General features: G+C 38.5%; 1 protein-coding gene across 3 annotated transcripts in view; it reads left to right on the top strand.

Annotated features, from left to right (window-relative positions):
- SLC38A1 (solute carrier family 38 member 1) overlaps positions 1 to 23895 on the top strand; it is an 87359-nt gene that overhangs the window by 33132 nt on the left and 30332 nt on the right. For all 3 annotated transcript variants that reach the window (XM_050746914.1, XM_050746912.1, XM_050746911.1), the window contains 2 exons: positions 6426 to 6501; positions 6792 to 6907. In XM_050746914.1, coding sequence (XP_050602871.1) covers positions 6426 to 6501; positions 6792 to 6907 — 192 coding nt within the window. The remainder of the gene's footprint in view (positions 1 to 6425; positions 6502 to 6791; positions 6908 to 23895) is intronic.

Raw genomic sequence — 23895 nt, 5'->3', positions numbered from 1 at the left:
CACTTAGCCTGCTTACGTTCAAACCCTGCCACAACAGGTTACTTAGCCTATTTATTCCTAGTGTTCCATTATTGGAACGCTAAGCTTGTGGGACTTATTTATATCCTACTGCTCAAGGTCATTGTCAAGGCCTAATTTTTCACACACAAAAAATGCAACCTCCAGTATAAATGGGTTAATAGTAATGTAACTTTGGTCAAGTTACTTAATTTTCCCAAACTGGGGCTAAAAATAGTACCAACCACATATAATTATTGTGAAAATAAATGAGGAAATCCATGTAAAGTACTTGGCACAGTATCTGGCAATAGTAAGCCTCTTAGTATGAGAAAAGTCTGTCAGTAAAAATGCAGTCCCCCTTCTTTGGCAAGCACTTCTTTCTTCTCCACCTCAAGAAGCAATAACATTGCTCTAGGTTTTGGATGATTGCTAGTTTTGCTTCTTAAATTTGGTGAAACATTAGTAGATTATTCTAAGTATACCCAAACAAATATGCACGTATTTTAATATTTATCTGCTATTGCTCTTTCTGTATAGTTATTACTATTATGACCCAGGAACTATTTAACAAAATTTGATATTATTTCATTAAGATTTGTTTTTAAAAGAATTTGAGGCAACTCTTATAACTACACCCTGAATCCACTTGTCTTTATATATCTTTTGGAGTTTGTGGGCTAAATTTTTATCACTTGAGAGGACCCTTGAAAAGTTCTCCCTCTTCTTCTTCTGTGTTTTCTATACCTTAGGGAAGAAGATTCCATAACTTCTCCTTGTATTCAATTTTCATGTCAGGAAATTCTTCTCTTGTTTTCATTTCTCCTGTTGCAATTAAAGTCTTTTTTTTTTCTATTTTCAGTGGAATTTGTCCATCAAATAAGGCTTTGCTTACCTCTCAGTCTTCTCTTCTCTTTAGGTTCCTGTTTCTTTAATTCCCCCTTTTCATATTTTCCAATCTCTTTGTTACTTGCTTCTTCCCTTTCATTTTTTTCTCTTTTTTAATACAATGTTAGCGTTTCAGGGAAAGGAGTGGGAAAGGGCATTTAAGTTCAACCACTCATCTCTTATATGTTATGACTTCTCAGATAAAACATTATAATCTAGTAAGAACCTGATGGGTAGGAGATTAAAATAGGAAGATTATCTTTCTGTTGTACAACTCATCCTTAATTAGATTGTTACTGTTGATTTGTTTCTGGTTTTAAATAACAGCTTTCTGCTGCTTGGCTCTCTTCACAATGTACCTGAGTATAATAGCTTATATCATTTTTAAGGCTTTGTCTGTTCAGGGTCATCCAATCACCCATTGTAGAGTTTGTTTTGTTTTGTTTGTTCACAGAGCAATTGGCTACCTAATGGTTAATTAGATTCTGTTTTATGGGTACAGACACAGTGAGAACTCTTTTTTAATAATACTTTATATCATCCTGAGATCACATGTCAAAGGCACCTTCATCCATAGCATATTTTAAGTCAATAAAGAGAAATATTACATCAATTATATTGCCAGAGGTCGTGCTTTGTAACAAGCAAGCGCATCTTTTAAATGGTGAGATAACAGAAACTTGTGAGAAGCTGCTTGACCTAGTTATTTTGAATGGAATTTTCCATTACAAAAAGTTGGTTTTATATATTTTTTAAATGTATAGAAATACAAAGCAAAGATGTAAAGACTTAAAGAGAAGAAAAAGTTGAAACACCATATAGAGAATAGGGAGGCTTTAAGTACTTCATTCTTATTGAGCTAAATTTCCCTCCAGCCTAAGCTACTCCCTAATTTCTAAACAGAAGATGCCTATTCAGCTTATGGAGAGCTCCTCTGAGTTGTTAATGTATGGGTAGGTACATATTAGAAGGAGCTGAGAGACGGCACTGGACAATCACAATTCAAGATGAGTGCAGTGTTGACAGTGCGGTACAGATAAAGTAGTAAGTAGGTCACAGTCCAAACATTCCAAACCAGAGTGTGGAAGACTTGTGGATGATGAGGGTTTTGAACTGATAGGGAAAGATTGGCTGAGAGGAAGAAAGAGGACCTCCTCAAGGGAAAGTGAATTCCTACTGCCGTCTTGCTTTTCATTCTCTGCTCTCAGAATGTGCTGGTCTTATCTCAGCCCTCAGCCCTCTTAGGAGGAGCAGGGGAAGCTAAGATTGGAACATTGAGGCAAAATCAAATTAAGCAGTACCTGGAATTGCAGGGCGAGGAATTTGTGCTTGAGGCTTATTCACTGGGGGAGCCAGTGGAGATTTTTGGGAAAAACTATTAAGTCTTGTTGCAGAAAGTGGACTGAAAGAGACAGAATCAAGGAGGCACTCTACAAATAGTGTGTTTTAATGTACTATTTAATGGTTACTTATTAAAACAGCTCTGTCAGTCAGTATCATTATTCTCATTCTGCAGAAGTTCTGCAGGAAACAGCTGGCAGTCACACAGGGACTTACTCTTTATCCGCTTCAGCTGCACAATGTTTGACCTGGCTGAATGCGCCTTCATGTCACAGTGCCTGGATCTCTTTCTTCTCTGCTCACCTATGCTTTGCTGTCAACACAGGGGAGTGTTACCAGGCCTGGAATTTAGATCTTCCGTAACAGGCAGTTTATTGGTGTTTTGTTTGGTTTGTTTGAAAATGTTTAGGCTTTTCTATTAATTTAAATATAATGGAAATTATCTCTGGAAAACAAGTTCCTCCACAAGAAAGACAGAGGGAAATTGCTGGATAGACTTAGTAGACTTGAGTTGGTTATGAAAATTACCCAGATTAGGTCAAGCACAGTGGTTCACACTTGTAATCCCAGTGCTTTGGGAAGGCAAGATTGGAAGAATCACTTGAGCCCAGGAGTCCGAGACCAGCCTGGTCAACATAGCAAGACTCCATCCATACACAAGTTTTTTAAAAAATTAGCCGGGCGTGGTGGTGTGTGCCCGTAGTCCCAGCTACTTGAGAGGCTGAGGCAGGAGGATTGCTTGGGCCTAGGAGCTCCAGGTTACAGTGAGCTATGATTGTGTCACTGCACTCCAGCTTGGGCAACAAAGCAAGAACTTGTCTCTAAAATAATAATAATAATAATAATAAAATTAGCCTGACGAAATACAGTTGGCTGCCCATATCCTTGGGTTCTGCAACTACAGATTCCACTGAGGACTGAAAATCTTTGAAAAAACAAACACAAATTGACAATTTTAAAATGCAAATTTTAAAATATACTATAACAACTATTTACCTAGCATTCGTATTGGGTATTATAAGTAGTCTAGAGATGACTTAAAGTATACAGGAGGATATGCGTAGGTTATATGCAAATTCTATAGCTACTTTATGTTACGGACTTGATTTTAGTATCTTCAGAAGAGAGAGGGATATCCTAGAACCAATGCCCTAAAAATACCAAGGGACACTGTACGGTCTTTTGACAACAACACTTAAATATTTTGAGTCAATTTCATTTTGGAAAGTCCAGTGCCCACGTTTCTTAGGGCTGCCTGTGTGAAAGGAAAGGCTGCTTTCCCCTGACATTCTGCAGCCAGATCTGTAAATCTTAGTTCTGTGGAAGATTCAGAACTTTAAAGACAAAAGAAAAACCAAACCAGTCATTAGCAGCAATGCTATATACAACCACCAGAGTTTGCCTGCAAAGATATTGCTTTTATCATGTCAATCTCTTGCTAAGAACATTCTATATTATTTCTTAGGCTTTTGTCTTTTAGTTTCCTCTGGCTAATCCCAGTCTATGCTGTTTTTTTCCTTTTCTGGACTCCTTACCTCATCTTAATCTGCACAGCCTGACGTTCTTATACTGGTATTAGCTGGTATGGTCACTCCTTGGCCGGAATGTCAGCTCCTGTGTTTCAGGAGACCAAAGTTTTTCTTCCACATCCTTTTGATCCCCAGTAGGTCCTAGCCAAAAGCAGTGTCCGCAGATTGTATATCTTATACCAAGTAATGATCCCAGCATAAGTTTGTAATAAGTGTATTGCCTAACTTTGGTATATCCTGGTGAAATAACACAAACTTGGAGAAATAATGCCTAAAAGAACGAGATCCCTTGGATAAAGATGAAAAACATCGATGAATAAAATCAACATCAATAATACATATGTTTCATTTAAAAACATTTTATTGTGATATACAGCATCGTTGAAAAAAGTGTATTAGAACGGGTGCAGTGACTCATGCCTGTAATCCCAACACTTTGGGAGGCCAAAGTTCAAGACCAGCCTGGCTGTCATAGCAAAACTATGTATCTACTAAAAATACAAAAATTAGCGGGGCGTGGTGGTGCACATTTGTAATCCCAGCTACTTGGGAGGCTGAGGCACTAGAATCACTTGAGCCTGGGAAGTGGAGATTGAACATCTGCACTGCAGCCTTGGTGACTGATTGAGACTCTGTCTCAGAAAAAAGTATATGAAAATCTAATGTACAGTTTAAATAGTCATGCTTCATTAAACTAGTCCAGTTCAAGTGGTTTTATATTTATTAATGAAAAATTCACTGTCGTTAGTTCTAACCATGATCAGGTAATTGAATTTCCAAACTAGAAGAGCCAAAAAGCATCCCTAACATATCTTACTAATATATGCAGCAGTTTGCCTATGCATGGACTTTTAATTTTATTTAATTTTTTATTTTTATGGATTTAGGAGGTACAAGTCCAGTTGTGTTACAAAAATATAGTACGTAGTGGTGAAGTTTGGGCTTTTAAAATAGTAAACATTGTACCCAAGTGGGTAGTGTTTCATCCCTTGCCGCCTCCCACCTTCCCCTTTTTTGGAGTCTCCAGTGTCTATTATTTCACTCTCTCTGTCCACGTGGACCCATTGTTTAGCTCCCACTTATAAGTAAGAACATTCAGGTTTTGACTTTCTGTTTCTGAGTCATTTCATATAGACTTTCAGCTCTATCCACGTTGCTGCAAAAGACATGTTTTATTAATTTTTTGGTGACATAGTATTCCGTGGTATACATCTACACTATATTTTCTTTATCCAGTCATCTGTTGATGGACACTTAGGTTGATTTCATGACTTTGCTATGGTGAATAGTACCGTGATAAATATATGAATGCAGGTATTTTTTGATTTAATAGTTTCCTTTCCTTTGGGTAGATACTCAGTAGTGGGATTGCCAGATTGAATGGTATTCTATTTTTAGTTCCTTGAGGAATATTCATACTGTTTCCCGTAGAGACTGTATTAATTTAAGTTCCCACCAATGGTGTATAAGCATTCCTTTTATTTCCACATCCTCACCAACATCTGTTGTTGGACTTTTCTTTGACAAAATCATTTGTTTTCTAATCGAGAATTTTTTTAAATTAGAAATTTAGGCTATAAAGTTTTGATATTCGCCCCGAATATATTTGATGATTCTCAAAGCATTTTAAATTCTTACTTCTGTATATTTGTACATCATTTACTCCATTTAGCCTGGCTGAATTGTTCCCATCTCAAGTCCCATTTCCCCCATGGAGAGAACTGTCTAACACCTATTGCTGTTACTATGTGCCAAGGGCTGGACTGATGTTTAACATGTGCTCTCTCATTTAATTCTCCCAATAACTTGATAAGATAATATAATAGTGTTAACTTCTGTTTCTCAGATGAGGAAACAAAGGTAGCATGCTCAGGCCCTCAGAGATAGTGAGGATTTGAACTCAAGTTCTAAGTCCTTTGCTTTCTTAAAGCCCTGGCTCTGACCCTCACCATGGACCATATGCCCTGCCTCCCCACCATAATTTCCTAGTCTGAACTCCCATAGCCTCCTGTTTGCATCACTTATTACATACCCCCATGTCTCCCCAGTGCCTGTTCCAGTGACTTGCATATAGCAGGTGCTGAAGGAATGTTTAATAGTGAAACAGTTGTTTTCTTTTCTGCAAGGGAGAGGGAATTTCTATTTAACGATTTTGTAGTCCAAGAACCTGAGCTCAAAAGAAAACCTGCCTTTAGTATCCCTTTAAATACCAGATTTATAGTAGTCTTGATATTATCTAATTTTCCACTTAGAGAAAAAAACTATACAAAAATTAATTTGTTGTATATAGTGTTTAAATGTATTATTAAAATGATTCAAAATGTATAGCTGTTTTTGACTTACGGTTGTCTTTCATTTCATCTCAAGATGAACATCTGTTATTGGCATTGTTTTGTACTAGGTAGAGTGCAGGATATAAAAATGAATGAGGCAAAGTGCCTGCCCTTGGGGCACTTATAGTTTATGTGGTAAAACGAGAATATAGACAACACATACTGGCAAAAAAAAAAAAAAATTGGGAGGAGTTGGTGGTTGAATAGGGCTGTAAACTCTTAGAGAGCTGATTGGTAACTGCTCATGTATGTTTTGGTGAGTAATAAATCATTTAGTCAAGATGTCAAACTTAAAATCATTATCATAAGGTTAAATATATTACGCCTGTCTTTACAGCAAGTTTATTTCTGATCGTGAAAGTAGAAGAAGTCTCACAAACAGCCATTTGGAAAAAAAGAAATGTGATGACTATGTAAGTATCTTTAGAATGAAGTATTTTTTTTAATCATATAAATTGGGACAAATCTTTTTAATTCAAGTAGCATAATACCAAAAGCAAAACTACCTGTATTCACCAGGATATTCCTCATACCTTATGTATTTTCTCTTGAAGTCCATTCAAGGAAATAACTAGACAACTAAGAATGGATTTTCTTGAATTTTATTTCCATATTGGTTCCTGAGAGTGCCTTAAAGGCTTTGGTTTGATGAACTTTCTTGGGGATTATTTTGCTTAGTGTCAATGTTTGTTTCTTTGTTCAGATTCCAGGTACAACCTCCTTAGGCATGTCTGTTTTTAACCTAAGCAACGCCATTATGGGCAGTGGGATTTTGGGACTCGCCTTTGCCCTCGCAAACACTGGAATCCTACTTTTTCTGTGAGTACTGACGTGCCGGTACTTTCCATTTTAAAACTGAACTTTTTGTATGTTTCTGTTATTACATAGAAGAAATGTGAAATATTTATAAATAGTTTTTTAAATTAACTTGGCTAAGTTACAAGTACATACTTTGATATTTATTGCTTGAGTGATTTTCCAAAATGTACCTAATGCTTACAACAAAGAGGAAGGAGAAAATCGTTTTATTAATCAAAAATACTGAAATAAGCATTTGTGAAAAGGATTAAAACATTTGAAAAAAACTTTTTTTGGTATTTTTGGAGTCTACCTGTGACTTTAAATCTCAGTTAAAATATTAAGAGGTGTTTAACCCCAGCCAGTCACCACTTTGGCATTTGGATTGCTATGAAGCATGTACTACATCAAAGGGCAATTACAACTTTGTTTGTAATAAATATTCAAGAAGCATAGAAATTTTCAGTGTTTTGAAGATGAGAAATTAGCATGTACTTTCCCGCTGAGATTCAATGAAAACAAAATGGGCAATCTTCTTTTAAATAACTTTATCTCAAACTGTTGAATGGGACTTTCTGCAAATGTATGGAGGGCTTATTTTTGGTTGGAACAAGATTAAGTGAGATGATAGAATTTGTACTAAGAAAATTCTCGCCCAGCCTGATTCCCTCTCAAATGTCACATGAGTGTCAGTGGTGAGGTGAGAGAGAAAGCACTTCTCCCAGGATCTTGCCTGTTGTTTCCTGACTTGAAACTCATACTCTTCATTGGCCTGGCTAGATAGTCCTTGTTGCCATGTCTTTTGACAGGAGCATCATTTCTTTAGAAGCAGTGACTGAAATGGTTACTAATTCTACAAAGTGTGGATATCCTTTAAAAACACAGGCCGGGCGCGGTGGCTCAAGCCTGTAATCCCAGCACTTTGGGAGGCCGAGACGGGTGGATCACGAGGTCAGGAGATCGAGACCATCCTGGCTATCCCGGTGAAACCCCGTCTCTACTAAAAAATACAAAAAAAAAAACTAGCCGGGCGAGGTGGCGGGCGCCTGTAGTCCCAGCTACTCGGGAGGCTGAGGCAGGAGAATGGCGGGAACCCGGGAGGCGGAGCTTGCAGTGAGCCGAGATCCGGCCACTGCACTCCAGCCGGGGTGACAGAGCGAGACTCTGCCTCAAAAAAAAAAAAAAAAAAAAAAAAAAAAAAAACACATCAAAAACTGAGATAAAAGAATATTACTGCCCATTCCGTTACTCCAGGAACAGAAATGCCCATCCATGTTACCCTGTATTAGGCATTAATATTTTTGTGTGTGTAAACTAATGCATCCTTTCTAAAATTAAAAGACTGTGTAAGATGGTGAATTTGATACATTGTCTTCCATATCGTCAACCTAATTCAGTGAACCTAACTCTAGCCTCCTCTCTTGATCATCCTGAATGCATCTTTCTAAGTTGTTTTTCTGCTTGAGCTGAGTGCCAGGTTTTAGGGTAATATGGCAGAATTAGACAACATATTTCTATGGTGATTTTGGGGGGTATATGTGAAATTCTGACTCTCTGAGTATAGTAGACAGCTTGAGGAGCTACACTTCTGGTTTTCAGTGCATTTACATGAGACACCTGAGTGCTACTCCCAACTCCTCTTCTAAATGGCTATGTAGTTTTAAGCAAGTTTCTTAGCCACTCTGAGCTTCAGTTCCTTCCTCTTCAAAACAAGGAAGTTGTGCAAGAAAAATTTCAGAACCAGGCCAGCCTCCAAAACACTAGGGTTCTGTGACTATTTTCAGTCATTCCAAAGCTGGGAATATGTTCAGTTCAGAATGTGTATTACATTGATTTCTTTTTTTAAAGTTATTGCAACATATCAAGTTATAAATTAACCTAGTGTAAAAAGTCAATTCTTTGATGATTGTAACAACAGTAACTCTTGTATCTCTACAAGAGATATAAGTAGTACCTAGTAGTGCCAGTCACTACTCCAAGTGTTTTATGCAGAATCCTTACAATAACTCTATGAAGTGGCTGCTATCATTAATTTCCTGCTTCACAGACAAGGAAAGCACTGAGGCATAAAGGATAACTTTACTTTTGGAATCTCTCTTGATCACCCTTCTGGGGATTTCCTCTACCTCTCTTCTTTGCTAGATCCATTGTTTTCTATATTCCATTTATTCTTCTTTCTGGATTTACTTACGTGCTGTTATTGTTCAGAAAAGGTGACTGAAAATAAAGTTTTTTAGACCTTTATTTCTGAAAAATATTTTTATTCGACTTTTACCTTTGATTGGTAGTTTAGTTGGATATTGAACTTTATACTAGCAATAATTTTTCTTCAGAATTTTGAAGGTATTGCTCTATTTCCTTCTAGCTTTCTTCTGTTATGAATTCCTATATGCTTCTGATTCCTGATCTTTTATATATATCCAAGTTTTGTTAGTTTTTTTTTTCTGTTGTGAAGTCCTATATGCTTCTGATTCCTGATCTTTTATATATATCTAAGTTTTGTTAGTTTTTTTTTTTTTTTTTTTGGAAACTTGTCAAATCTCTTAGTTCCCAGTATCCTGCAGTTTCACATGACGTGCCTTGAGGTGGGCCTGTTTTCATCAGTTGTGTCGGGCATTGGGCACAGTCTTTTCTTTTAGATATCCATGGCCTTGGCTGGGCTCAGTGGCTCATGCCTGTAATCCCAGGACTTTGGGAGGCTGAGGCGGTTGGATCACCTGGGAGTTTGAGACCAGCCTGGCCAGCCTTGCCAACATGGTGAAACCCCGTCTCTACTGAAAATACAAAACATTAGCTGGGCGTGGGGATGGGCACCTGTAATCCCAGCTACTCAGGAGGCTGAGGCAGGAGAATCACTTGAACCCAGGAGGCAGAGGTTGCAGTGAGCCGAGATCGCACCACTGCACTCCAGCCTGGGTGACAGAGCAAGATTCCGTTAAAAAAAAAAAAAAGAAAGAAAGAAAGAAAGAAAGAAAGAAAGAAAGAAAGAAAGAAAGAAAGAAAGAAAGAAAGAAAGAAAGAAAAAGAAAGAAAGAAAGAAAGAAAAGAAAGAAAGAAAGAAAGAAAGAAAGAAAAAAAGAAAGAAAGAAAGAAAGAAAGAAAGAAAGAAATCAGAAATCCATGGCCTTCAGTTTGGGGAATTTTTGTGTTGATGAATTCCTATTACCCCCCGGATTTTGGACCTTCTAGACTAGCCCTCAATTTTTTTAATCTTTCCTTTATTTTCATTTCTATAATGTTTCACTGTAATTTTGGGGATATGTCCTCAATTTTTCCCCTCTTTATTGAATGTTTTATTTCTGTTACTATTTTTTATTTATAGGAGCTTAAAAACTCTAAGAATGTTTCTTTTTAATATTATTTTGGTTCTGTTTCATGATTTCAATATCTTCTCTGAGGATTCTAATGATAGTTTTTTTCTGCATTATGAAAAATTTAAAACGTAAAGTAAAGAGAATAGTAGAAAAAGATTTTTATGTTTGCTTCCTTCTATGGATGGTTGTTTTAGTCAATCCCCCACCAAGATTGTCTTGAAGCAAATCTCAGCTATTTTATTATTTCATCACTAAATATTTTAGTATATATCGCTAAAATATAAGAACTCTTTTAACTCAATATGTCATACCTAGAAACAAGTCGACAACAGTTCCCTAATATCATCAAATACACAATCAGTATTTAAATTGCTTTGATTATGTTATGTTTTAAAACATTTGAGTTGTTCAAATCAATACTCAAATAAGGTTCATACAGTGCAATTGGTTGATATGTGTGTTTTAAGACTTTTAATTTATATTTTCCCATTTCTCTCCTTCTATTCTGTGCCATTTATTTAAGAAACTGGGCCATTTGTGTAGTTTTCCACAATCTGGATTTTGCTGTTTGTGTCCCTGAGGTACAAGCTGATTTTTGTTTGTTTTGGGGTCTTTCACCTTAGACTCTTCGCTGAGATGTCAGATAATTCCTCTTTATCTGCTATCTTCAAGAATGGGGGAAAAACAAGGCTGATTTGAGCCTGGGACACATGAGTGGGGCTTGTTCGCAATAGCTTCACTTAAGATGCTCTCGAGCCCTTTAGTTGGGAACCACCAGGGTCAGTTTGTCTAGGACCCTCTTCTTTGGCTGTTCAGATCACCCAGAGAACAGCTCCCAATCCCCTGTTCTGGGGGCCTGGACCTCACCACCATCTTTCTGGGAACCAAGTAGGGGGAAAGGGCTGGAATGATTATCCCAACAGGCATGTGTTCACTCAGTTCCCAATTTTCATTAGAGTATGCCTCTTCCCCACAAATTGTGCCTTGTCTCTCACCTAGAAACATATATTGTATACTTTCCAGAGAACATATATTCAGATTGTTGTCAAGATGGGAGAGGACCAACCACTCGGCTTTATGGAATAGAACCTGGTCTGGGGAATCTAGCTATTTCTTGAAAAAAGTTCAACAGATCCTCACTATTTTAGCTCACCCCTTTCATTATCCTCAACTTTCAATCATGCCAGCAGTGCCTTTTAGAGATTCTGAGAGGTAAACTGAGTTGGTCTTGGCTTTTTCCACTGCCAATTTATGGTTCAGGTCTTTCTGCTTTCCAGCTTTCAAAATTTCATTATTGTCTACTGTCATATTTTATCCTAGCAGCTTTATGCCTTAAAAAATCTTTTTACTGGATATCAAGGGAGAGGGAGTAAGTTCTTGTATTCAATCTACTATTCCTAGAATTCAATTGATTTTTAACTATACTGACTGAGGGATAATTGATCCCCTATCTCATGACACTTTAGTGTCTGATTAAAGCAGGGAATTGTAAAAATTTGCTTTTGTAGTTGAAGGAAGATGTTTCCTGGATGAAACTATTATAGATCATTTAGTTATTTGTAAGATGCATGGATAACAAGCGCAACACACCAAGTCTTCAGGCTAAATCTCATGAAGGTAGTTGTACAGAGACTCAAACGTTAAGTTTCTCACTAAACTTAGAACTCTCCTACCTCAGAACAAGGACTCACTCTGTGACTGTTGTAAAACCAGCTGCTCCTACAGCTGCTCAAAGCCAAGAAGCAGTTGGCAGGATCAAGATATTTCATCTGGTACAGGGCTCCATTCCAGACTCACATTGGCCAACACAGGAAAGGAGTCCAAGACTGTCCAGGCTTCTTTGGACCAGCAGCTGGGAAGGCTCCTTGGTGTCTCCGTGAGGCTGGGTGTGGAGCCTTCTCTGCAGTCATCTGGAAACTTGTTGGTGCGATTTCTTTTTCTTGGATGAGTCTGCGGCTCATTTTTTTTTAAAACCTATCCATAATGGCTGTCATCCCTGTTTAACACACTCTAATTCAGTTAGATTCAGTGAGTCCTGTCCTGTTGTAAGAGTGGTGCTGGATTTTGCATTTTTCTGAATTCTGAGGATGCTGGTGAGGACTCTCAATTTATCATAGCTCTGCAGGCATATACCCTCTATGGGGAACCAAGTGGGGCTGGACCTTGAGGCTGCCAGTCAGGGATGTACTGAGACACAAGTACCTCAGGGTAAACAGTACCTATTGAGCTGTTTTCCTAGCAGTGAGGACCCAAATGAAAGGCAATAGATGCTAAAGGAATTTCCTGCCACCGTAACTTCCTCTTTATCTGAGTCTTACCCATAACTCCATCATAGCAGAAGTAGGGATTAAAAATCAATATTGACATGGAAGAATGGTAGGTTTTGTTTTATTACATTTTGTTACATTTTCTAGAGATTTCTATTAAAGGCATACATTTTATAGGAAATTAATCTCTAGAACACATCTCATAGTACTAAGTAAGTGTGACGTTTATTACACTACACAGAATCTGATAAAGCAATAAATGCTTTTTATTTTTCTATAACTTCTTAGCATGTATTATCATTTTTTTATTTTAATAATGTAGACCTTAAGTTGAAAACCATGAAAAACGAAAGTAGAATTCACGACACTTCTGAGATATCAGTTTATTATTAACACTGAGTTTGTGAACAATCTCTTTGAAATGTTAATTGTGAAACAAAAGTACAATGTGTGTAAAACAATAGTTTAAATTTTATTTGGTTGATTATAATACCAGACCTTTTGGATTCTTGTTTTCCATTTTCCAACTTATTTGTGCTGTGGTTGTGGGAATGAAAAAGATAATTTGTCTAAAAACAGACTTTGAAAAGTGGTATGCAAGAAGACTTTTATTAGTACCAAGGCATAAAACTGCTAGGAGGAATAAATGCGTGGTGTGTGTGTGTGTGTGTGTGTGTGTGTGTGAATGTGAGAGAGAAAGATGGAGAGAGTGATAGTAGAGTGTGGTGCATAGTACACACTGTAGGTATTTGTTAAAATATTATAGTTAGTATTAGGTAGTCACTAAATAATGGCTAACATTTATTGAACAGTATCTATATATGCTACACTATCTTAATCCCTACCAACAACATTATGAGGTAGGTATTAGCCCCATTTTACAGATAAAGTAACTGAGTCTTAATAACTTACCTGTGATCACACATTAGAAAGCAGGGGAGTCAGCATCCCATCCAGACTTGCTTGACTCCAGAGCCAGCATGATCTAAAACACCATATCGCCTTTGGTGATGCCTTCTTCAGACACCAAAGTTGCATTATTACTCTACAACTTGAGAAAAACGTTATTCTTATCAATGGATGCTTGTAAGTTAGTACTTACCTTTTATTTTCCAATATAATGTACTTTTAAAGTCACCTTATAAAATCAGCCAGTGTTCCTGAATTATCTTGCTAGTGTTCCACCAATAACCACCCCCTTTATTGTCATGAAAACAGCTTGGCAATATCAAGTGTACCAAACTGTAGACTGAGAATGTCAGGTTCCTGTTCACAAGTAAAATGTATGCCTAAGGTATATTGCGAAACCAATAAATCTCTCAGCTGCTTCATATTTGTCATGTGGGTTCCTGCATGTGCAATTTAAGATTTCCCATTGCTTTCAGGAGTCCTTGAACTCCTGAAAGAGGTAACTAAACATTTTCTAATTCAGAATTAAACACCAAGTAATAGCAAAATCAAATAATACCAAGTCTAACTCTAGGAAACTTGTTAAATACTCATGGTACTTTCATAAAATAGAGTATTAGACTACTACTTAAAAGAGTAAAATAGACTTACATGGGCAGGTGAGGAAAAATCTCCTAGGTTGTAACTGGGAACATAGTGTGTAACACTATGTTACTGTGTAGCATGGTATTATTAATACCATGTAACATAGTACTATTACATGATTACAAACTGAATATTGGGTGGAAGTGAGCATAGAAGGAGGGTGTGTTTATATGTACACATTATATTGCCCAGAATATTTGGGGAAGGTACACAAGATAACTGTTGACAGTGGTTACTTCTGGAGAGTGAGAAAGGGTCTAGAGGTGGAGTGGAGATGGAAAGTTTAGAGTCTTTAAATTTATTTTTAACATGCTTTTAGAGGAAAAAAAGCTAGTTGAAAAAATTGGTTTTTTGAAGAACTTAACACCAGTGCAATAAGATTTTTTCCTTTTCCTCTTACCTACTAAAAACTTGAGAGAGAAAATATATTTTTGATGTAGATAGTTAGCCCATGAAGCTAGAATGAGGACTCTGTCAATGCTGTGCCACTTGTTCCAGACTGTATTTTCAATCTCTTCTCCCTTCAGATGACCTCGGCTTCTGCCACACTAACCTTCCTTTTTCTGTACAGGCTGCCTGCCTTGAAACCCTTACTTCGGTCTTTCCACCAGCCCACCCCTACCTTATCTCATTTCTGTCTTCTGAATCCTCATGGTCCTGGAAGACCTAGATCGGATGTTATCTCCTCCAAAACTGGTTGTCTGATCCTCCCAGGTGGAAGGCAGGTCTCTCTTCCTTTCCTTTTCAGTGTAATTTGTATTTTTCTAATAGCAAGTATCACTTCCATTATTTAGGCATACATTTTACCTTCCCTATTGAACGCTGAGCCCTACAAGGGCAGGATTAATGCCAAATTCTTCCTTGTTGAAATCATCCTCCTCCCCCTAACAAGTTCTAGAACAGCGTTTGCATGTAGCTGCTTCTCAGCAAAGTTTTACTGAAATGAGTGAATGGATATGTAAGAATTAGATTTTGCAAAACCAGAAACAAGGCTTTAGGACAAAACAGTGGCTCTCATTATTGTTACGAATTTATCAGAGAGGAAAAACATCAACTGAAAGATTTAGTTCACCCTCAAAATTTTAGTAGGCTGTGGAGATGTGCTGATAATAATCACAAAGTCAGCATGGGACTGGCTGCTCATTGTCTACTTTCCTAGGAATGCCTCCTTCATTTGAAAATTCAAAATAGTTCTGAGACTGCTAAGAAATACTGAGGTTGGTATTGCAAAAGGGCATTTGTTGTTAAATTACTATTTGGGAAAAGGACAGTAATTGTCACTGTCAGTTACAGCAATTACCTTCACTTTGGTGGATTGTTTACTTAATTGTAGGTGAATTCTCTGGCCCTCTCTCCCTCCCTGTCTCTCTGTCTATCTCTCAATATTTGCCTTTGTGGGCCGTTTGTAATTATCCTACCAGCAAAACAATGCACCATTGTATTGTCAATGATCCATGTTTACAAACAAACTAGTAAGTACCCCTTCCAGTAAGGATAAGTCTAAAAATATAAGGGTCTGTGTAAACTGAGATCAGACTACCAGGTTCCTTCTCTCTTTAAATTTAGTGTTTTACAATTGAGCCTACATAAGGAGCAAATAGAAATAGAATTAGAACTATAGATCCATCAGCACAATGCCCTAAGTCCTTGCTCATATATTATAGGAATTTGATCTTTATTATCCCATCGCAAAAAACAGTCTTCTCATTCTATCAGAAAAATCATATTCTTAACCAACTGCACCAGCATCACTTTCTGATGTCTCTAAATATTTTTCAGCAAATTCTACTAAGTTGCAGTGAGATTGCAGCATACCTTTATACAAACTGGGCCTATTCTTAAGCTATCATTGCTTTATTACTTTATACATATGCCAAACAGTTTGAACGACACCTACCAAGATAATAATTTTGCTCTCAGTGGCAACGAAGATGGTCTGTGTGCTATTTATCAAGTTATTCCTTATAAATGGTAAGTCCTCTCCTCTGTGCATTCCTAAGTGAGCAGTTCTTTGCCTCCTTAGGAAATACCAAACCAGACCTTGTGATCTAAAGACAGAGCAGTTAAGAGGAAGTCAATAAGGAAACCCTGCTCTTCCGGATGATCCTAGGAGGTCCATGGGGCTAGTCACATTCATCTTTCCTCTTGCCAATCAGTTTCTTGTTTTTAGAATTCTTTGAGTTATAGTCACGGTTCCTTAGAAATGATTTGAAGAGAAAATTGTCCTTTGGCTGGCAACAAAAATCATTGGCCTCAGAGTCTGTTGTTTGGGAGTAATAACCCGGGAGAGGGAGAAATGGCACATTCAGGCTTGCCAACATTTGAAATAATGGAAAAGGGACAGTGGCAGTGCCATTGAACTCTATTGAAATCCACTGGATTAAGAAGCTTTTCAGAAATAGGGAAATGGGAAAGTGGTTAGTGTTGCGCTAACAATGAGTGCCTATTTTGTAAACAGAAATAGTTGGCATGCGTAGATGCGTAGGAGATGAGTCCCACCCATTGTTTTTAGAAGTTGAGCAGCTATTGCTAGTTTATGAGTCATCTGTGATGCATCGGATAAGGGGCTTCCAAGAATTCAATTCTCTTGGCCCCAGAAAAGTAGGGGTGTGTGCGTGTGTGTGCACGCACACATGTGCACGCACAAGAGCGTACACCCTGAGTTCACTCAATCCTATTTATGCTGAGTTGCATCAGGTGCCTTGGTCCTATCCAGGGACAACAGTGTGACCTCTGTTTTGGTACAGTGTATTTTTCTTAGCCTGCAACAGACAACTTAACTATACTGGCTATGGTTTGACAGCATTATTCACCTCATGATTTGTAGAATGCCTTCACTCGTCTGGTTTACAGTAGGCCAGGTGTGTGTTAGCACAGTAGAGCAGGTTAAGTATGGTGCACAGAGTTGGATTTTCAAGGTTAGCTTGAACTTTTATTACTCACGGAGTGGTAGTTGGTTTAATTGGAAAACTGCTCCTTTGTGGGCCAGTTAGTTTTGCTTTGTTCTCTGGCCACAGACTTTACCTTATGTCAGGCACATGATATCAAAGATCTACATCTATATCAGGGGTCAGCAAGGGACAGCCTGCAGACCAAAGTCACCCGCAGCCTCCTTTTGTGTGGCTGGCTAGGTAAGATTGATGACTTTAAATTTTATAAAGGACTTTAAAAAAGAAAAGATAGTTATAAAGTGTACACTGTTCCATCAGATCTTTATAACAACCCTGTTAATCACCCCCATTTTATAGATAAAGAAACTGAAACCGCCTTTGCAAAATCATAACTGAGGAAATTATGACAGTGAAAGAAATCAGTCCTAACCGACTCTATCTTGCTTTAACCCTTAAGCTGCCCCTGTTCATTCCTGGGCATAGGCCGAACTAACTTTGGGAAGGAATTCAGTTCATGGCTTGACTCTGAAACAAAATTGGTAACAGCCCTTTTCCAAAAAGACCCCCTTCTTGCCTGAGGTCCAGTCTGCCTTTGCAGGACTAACAAATTAACTACACGGTTAGAAATTACAGTTTAGGAGTCATGCAGCCTCTGGCTCCAAGAGTCTGAACCGCCCCAAATTGCTTCTGGGGGTAACATCACTATTGTGAAACCTAAGCTCAGTGCTTGAGAGATTTTGCAGAGCTGTGCTCAGTGGATCAGCTGACACCACCCAGACTGGTAATCTGGCCCAACCAGTTCTGCCATCGCACCTAGGAACAGAAGACAGCAAGAAAATTTCCCTTCAACCCCCTATGATTTCACATCCAACCTAACCAATCATCACTCCCCACTTCCCAAGCCCCTAGCCGCCAAATTATCTTTAAGAACTCTGATCTGCGAATGCTCTGGGAGACTGATTTGAGTAACAATAAAACTCCAGTCTCCCGCACAGCCGGCTCTGTGTGAATTACTCTTTCTCCATTGCAATTCCCCTCTCTCGATAAATTGGTTCTGTCTAGGCAGCGGCCAAGGTGAACCCATTTGGCGATTACAAAACTAAAATTAACAGAGAGGCTGAGTAACTTGTCCAAGATGACTGATATCTGTGGGGAGAAGAGCAACAAGTCTATTGGGTGCTCCTCTTAAGCCTCCTGTTTCTCCTTAAATGTGCTTTGTTACCACAAAAGCAGAAAGGGAAAATATGAACGAAGCCCCCAATCCACCTTTCTACTGGAACAAAAGTCCCATCGAGAACAGTATATTCCTTTATTTCAAGTCACATGGGGTTTTTCTGTCACTCAAGAGTTAACGTCTTTAGAGTATGATAAAGAGTAAGGATTTAGGTTTGAGGAGAAGGGAAACGACTTGTCCTTGTGGAATGGGAAAAGAGGAACGAGGACACATCAAAAGTGTCAAGAGTTATAAATGGAGCACCCACAAAACCCACAACCCTCTACCCACTACAGGTTAAAAACAGGAAGTGGTAGTGGTACATGGCTCTCTTTCTTACTGGTACAACATCCTCATTTAAGCTCAGAGCTCTCTTTAACTTTTTTACAAAGAACCAACTAAACTAAAATTCTATTTTTACCAGCATACTTCTTTTAGATTCCTCTTTCTTTTTAGGATTATAGTAGATACTATTTGAATTGGCCATCAGCAATGCATATTTCTTTTTCTAGACAAAACAAAATACCTAACTGACAGTGAGGCTAGTTTAAGAGAAGCTTTGCGCCACAAAACTTAGATTTACCTACAAGGAGAGAAATGGAATGAACTGTACAAATAATTGGTCTCCACCTGTTTCCTGCCTGGCCTTTTAAAACCACCCATTTAATTCTCTAATCTAATTTGTAAGCATTATACACGATCACATGCTACAAGGTCACTGTGTGCTGGTCTTCTGACCCTCAGAATTTTGAAATTTGATCAGAATTTAGTGACTAAGAAGTCCACTTTGGGACTGAATAATTATAGTTTCTACTCTTTTCTGTAAGTGTTTTGTGATCTCCTTAATCAAACAGGGACTATATTAATGATCTTGGGACTTAACCAAATGCAACTCTCCCCTAAAAACGGGTTAAAATAATAATACGATCACTTGAAAAGTTCTTTATATTTTTATTGTAAAACTAAGATAATCATTAAACCATTTTGAAAATGCATAAAATAAATGAAATAAAGTATAAAGAAATCACTCAAAGTCTCTCTGTTCAGGGTGTTCAGGCTCACCTTAGACAAGCTCTATTAACATTTCAATGTATTTCATTCTAAGATTTTTGTTTTGTGCTTAGGTCTTATTTTTTACAGTGTTATTCCTCTCTGGATGTTTGACTTTAACAGACAATGCAACATGATGGGTAGGGACTTTGGAGTCATACTACCAGGGTTTGAGTGCTCTGACACTAGCTGTGTGACCTTAGACAAAATATGTAACCTCCCTGGTTACCTTATTTACCTTATCTGTAAAATAAGGATAGTAATAGTACTACTCATAAGTGAAGCATTTTAAAAAGTGCGTAGAATGGGCCTGACATATAGTGAATACCCCAACATTTGATATTATTAATGATCAGTAAAGTGTTTTATTAATTATATTGAATACCTTAAGGTAAATTAAAGAGCTTGACAAAACCCATTTTCATATCAAAGATCCTTTTGAATTTTTCAAACTATTTAACATTTTCATATGAATTTAGGGACTCAGAACACCTTGTCCCTCTCTCTTCGCTTTTGGGGCTGCCTCTTTCCTTCTGAGCTCTCATTAAACAAAAGATTTTTTTTTTTTTTTTGAGATGGTGTCTCACTCTGTCACCCAAGCTGCAGTGCAGTGACATGATCTCAGCTCACTGCAACCTCCGCCTCCCAGGTTCATGCCATTCTCCTGCCTCAGCCTCCCAAGTAGCTGGGACTACAGGCGCAGGCCGCCAAACCCGGCTCATTTTTTGTATTTTAGTAGATACGTAGATACGGGGTTTCACCATGTTATCCAAGCTGGTCGCGAACTCCTGAGCTCAGGCAATCCACCCGCCTCGGCCTCCCAAAGTACTGGAATTACAGGTGTGAGCCACCACGCCCAGCCAGGATTCTTCTTCTGCGTCTCTTTCCTCACCCCTTAAGTCTCCCATTGGCATTGCTTCCCTGGGCCAGAAACCACTATTCCTGTCCTTGAGCCTCACTGAGAGCCTCTGGTCCCTCACTTAAACCTTCTACTCATGCCCTACTTCCTGTTTCCACTGGCTGGCTGTCACACTGGCCTGGAAAACCCCTGAAGCTGAGCTTTCCAACCGCATAGACAGGGCGACACCAAATTCTTGGTCTCCATTCTCAGTTGGGTCCTCCCCACTGTCCAACCCCTCCATCATTTTCAGCTAGTGTTCTAGTCTCTTCAACAGTGTTTTCAAATCTTTATACAGGTATTTCCCCTAGAATAATTGGGGGTGGGATGGAGAAGCAGGGAGAGTTGGTGGAGTTGAAAGATGAACAGGAAAGTGCAGGGTGAAGATGCAGGAGGGTTGAGACCCTTGAGAAAGGTAGACAGGAAGTAAGAGGTAGAAGAGGGTGAGGGAGAGGCCAGCAACAGCAGAGAGGAGTGGAGAAAGATAGTTAAACTAGCCCAGAACTGATGCATTTCCTATGGTTTGTCTAAGTTCCTTGTCCCGGATTCTAAATTTTTCCTTGTAAATACTCCGCCTCAACCAGCAGCATGTCTGAAAGTTTTGGATTGAGGGCTGTGGGTTAATAGAAGACAGTGATAGATCAAAGGAGGACTAGTAATAAAGACCACTTTTACCCCAGCTCAAGGAGTTTTTATATGTACTAGCCTGCTTGTTTAATTGAGGATAGTAAAAGTTTTATGCTTCTAGCTGGATTTAGAAGAGGAAGAAATACATATTTTAGTAAGCCTCAGATCCCTTTTGGAAGGAGTGAAACATGGGGGAGGGGAGGTTGAAAATAATATTTAAATATATTTCCTGCTGAAGCAAATAATGCTTGAGGTGGGCGGATCACCTGAGGTCAGGAGTTCGAGATCATCCTGGCCAATATGGTGAAACCCGTCTCTACTAAAAAAATACAAAAATTAGCCGGGTGTGGTGGCATGTACCTGTAATCCCAGCTACTCAGGAGACTGAGGAAGAATTGCTTGAACCTGGGAGGCAGAGGTTGCAGTGAGCCAATATTGCACCACTGCACTCCAGCCTGGGTGACAGAGCGAGACTCTGTCTCAAGGGGGAAAAAAAAAAGTAATGCTTGAGGAAGTCAGCCAAACGAAGTAGACGAGACCTTACTTTTCATACTGGAAGCTAGTCAGCATTGCACAGCAATGAGAATGATTCAGCTGTAAGTGATTTCTTCACTGCCACCTTACCTGGGTAGCCGTGGGGTCTGTGTTTACAGGTAACTGAGCTGCAGTGTTGGCACAGCACCTCACCACAGACAGTGTGGCAGATGATGCACACAGCACAGTGGACTGAGAAACAGAAAGAACTGGGATGTATATGCCACATGGCCAGAACTCAGCGCTTTCAGCCTTGCTGCTTCCAGGGAGGTCCATGGACCAGTAGCAGCAGCAGCATCTGGCAGCTTGTTAGAAATGCTGAATCTCAGGTCCTGACCCATGACTTGATCCATTTTAACAAGATCCTAATTCGCACACACCTTAAAGTTTGAGAATAGCTGCTTTCAACTTTGCAAGGGAGAGTCATGCTAGGAAGGGCTGCTGGTAACGGTTCCCTCTTCTTTGGGGGAGGAATGGGTCCTGGAGGAGTTGAAAGCACTCAGCTGCACAGCAGCCCCAAACACCCCCATCCTGAGCTATTTCTGGATCTGAAGCAGTGACGGCTGCTTTACCTCCACCCCTACCAAAGGCTCTGATGCTGTGTTGGGAGGATGTCATATGATTTGTTGCTGTGTAGCTAGGCTTTTAAAATACAGTCTTGTCTCCCTTAAAGTGTCCTGAGGTTGGTTTTTGTTTGTTGGTTGGTTTTTTGTTTGTTTGTTTGGGGATATACTTTATATACAATAAAATTCCCCAATTTAAAGGGTGAGATTTGTTAAGTTTACCCAAATACAGTTGTGAAATCACCACCACAATCACGGTATAAAACATTTCAATCACATTAAATGTTTTGGTTTTATTTGTTGTCATAGCTTTCCACTTTATTAGCACATGGTACTTTTAAATATGAAAATACTAACAACATTATTCATACAATCTTTGGGTAAATTATGGAAGACCAAGTAATTACAATTCTGTTAATATGATTCAAAACATTGATAAATAACGTTTTTTCAATAGATGTTTAGATGTTCGTTGTTTAAAAGATGAGTCAAAATTTTCTTGCAGCAAAAAGAGTAAATACGTCTAGGACCACTGTCAGAAATCTTTTTCTTTTTTTCCTCATGCCACTTTGTCTAAGACACTATCAGAAATCTTTTTAAAAATCATAGAAAGCAAGAGTATCCCCAGAGGATTAGAAATAGGCTAATTTAATCCCAACTTTCAAAAATGGCAAAAAGTAGATGCCAGGAAATAGTGTAGAGAAAATTATTAAATGGCTTGTTTATGTGCAATGACTGAAGAAAAGATTGCTCTGTAGAGACCAACAGAGTTTTTCTAAATAGTCACTAAACTAATATCATCTTTTGAGATAAGGTGAGCTAAGTAGATCACAGAACTATCTTCATAGAGGGAGACTTGATTTTAGTTAAGATATTTGGCATAGTCTCATATAACTTGCCAATGAGGTTCTAATGTTTGTAAATTCACTGATTCTCAGTGAAGACTCTGTTATGTGTGTGTTTGATGTTGAATGTAAATAGGTAAATAGGTGAATTAAACTGTCATGGTCTGTCTTACAGTCTAGTGATGGAGACACATAATAACACAATAAAATAAAAAGATTACTCTGGCTGCTGGGTGGAAGATGGATGTGAGGAGACAAGTAAAGGGAGACAAGTAAAGATGATCACAGTTATCCGGAAATTAAAGATGATGGCTCACACTAGAGTGGAGATGGGAACAAAAATCCACACTAGAGTGGATTTGGGATAAATTTTGGAGGTAGAAATGATAGGGCACTTGCCAATGACTAGATATAAAGGATGAGGGAATGGGTGAGAGATAAGGTCGACTTCCAGGCTTCAAGCAGTTGACTGGACAATGGGTCATTTCCAGATGGTCTTGTTCTATTCAAAGTTGATGCCAGTGACTTGGATGAAGGTACACTGAAGATATGAAGTTAGATGCAGTGGTTAATATATAAGTAAAAAGGATCAACAATTTAAGAAGAGATCATGAGACTTGAAAGATAAAATGTAATGGAGACAAATATAGGTCTTGCACTTAGCTTCAAAAACAAACAAAAAAAGTACACAAGATAGAATTAGGAAGACAGTCTAGTAGCATTCACACCAGAAGCTCAAAAAGAATGAAAACTGTGTGGTTGCCATAAAAATGAATTCCAAAATAGATCATCTTGAAAGAAGAAAGATGTCCGACTCAAAGAATTTAAAAATCCTATCATGCTTTGCACTGTTTGGACCAAATCTGATGTTATAGCATTGTGTTCATCTCAGCACATAGCCTTTAAAAAGGATGGTTGAGGAACTGGACCATCGCTGAGATGTAAACAGCCCAAACACTTCATCACAAGATGAACAGTTCAAAGAATTAAAGATGTTTGAGTTAAAGAGCACAATCTTAAAATGAGCACCCTCAGGACTGTTAGGTAGGAGAGGTGTTAGATTTCAAGTAGATTCAAATAGGTCCAGAAGGTAAAATGAGGACCCAAGGATAGAAGTAGCAACAGTGATTTCAGCTGAGCCTCAGTTCCAGGCACAGAACTTTTCAGAAACAGAATGGGTTGCATAATATGTCCCCTTTTAAAAGACACTTTGTAGACCTGGATGCCTGTGTGTTGGCATGGAGTATAAGGGT

Source organism: Macaca thibetana, chromosome 11 (assembly GCF_024542745.1).
Source record: "Macaca thibetana thibetana isolate TM-01 chromosome 11, ASM2454274v1, whole genome shotgun sequence".
Classification (NCBI taxonomy): Eukaryota; Metazoa; Chordata; class Mammalia; order Primates; family Cercopithecidae; genus Macaca; species Macaca thibetana.
The sequence above is the reverse complement of the archived record's forward strand: the minus strand, read 5'-3'. Positions and strand labels throughout refer to the sequence as shown.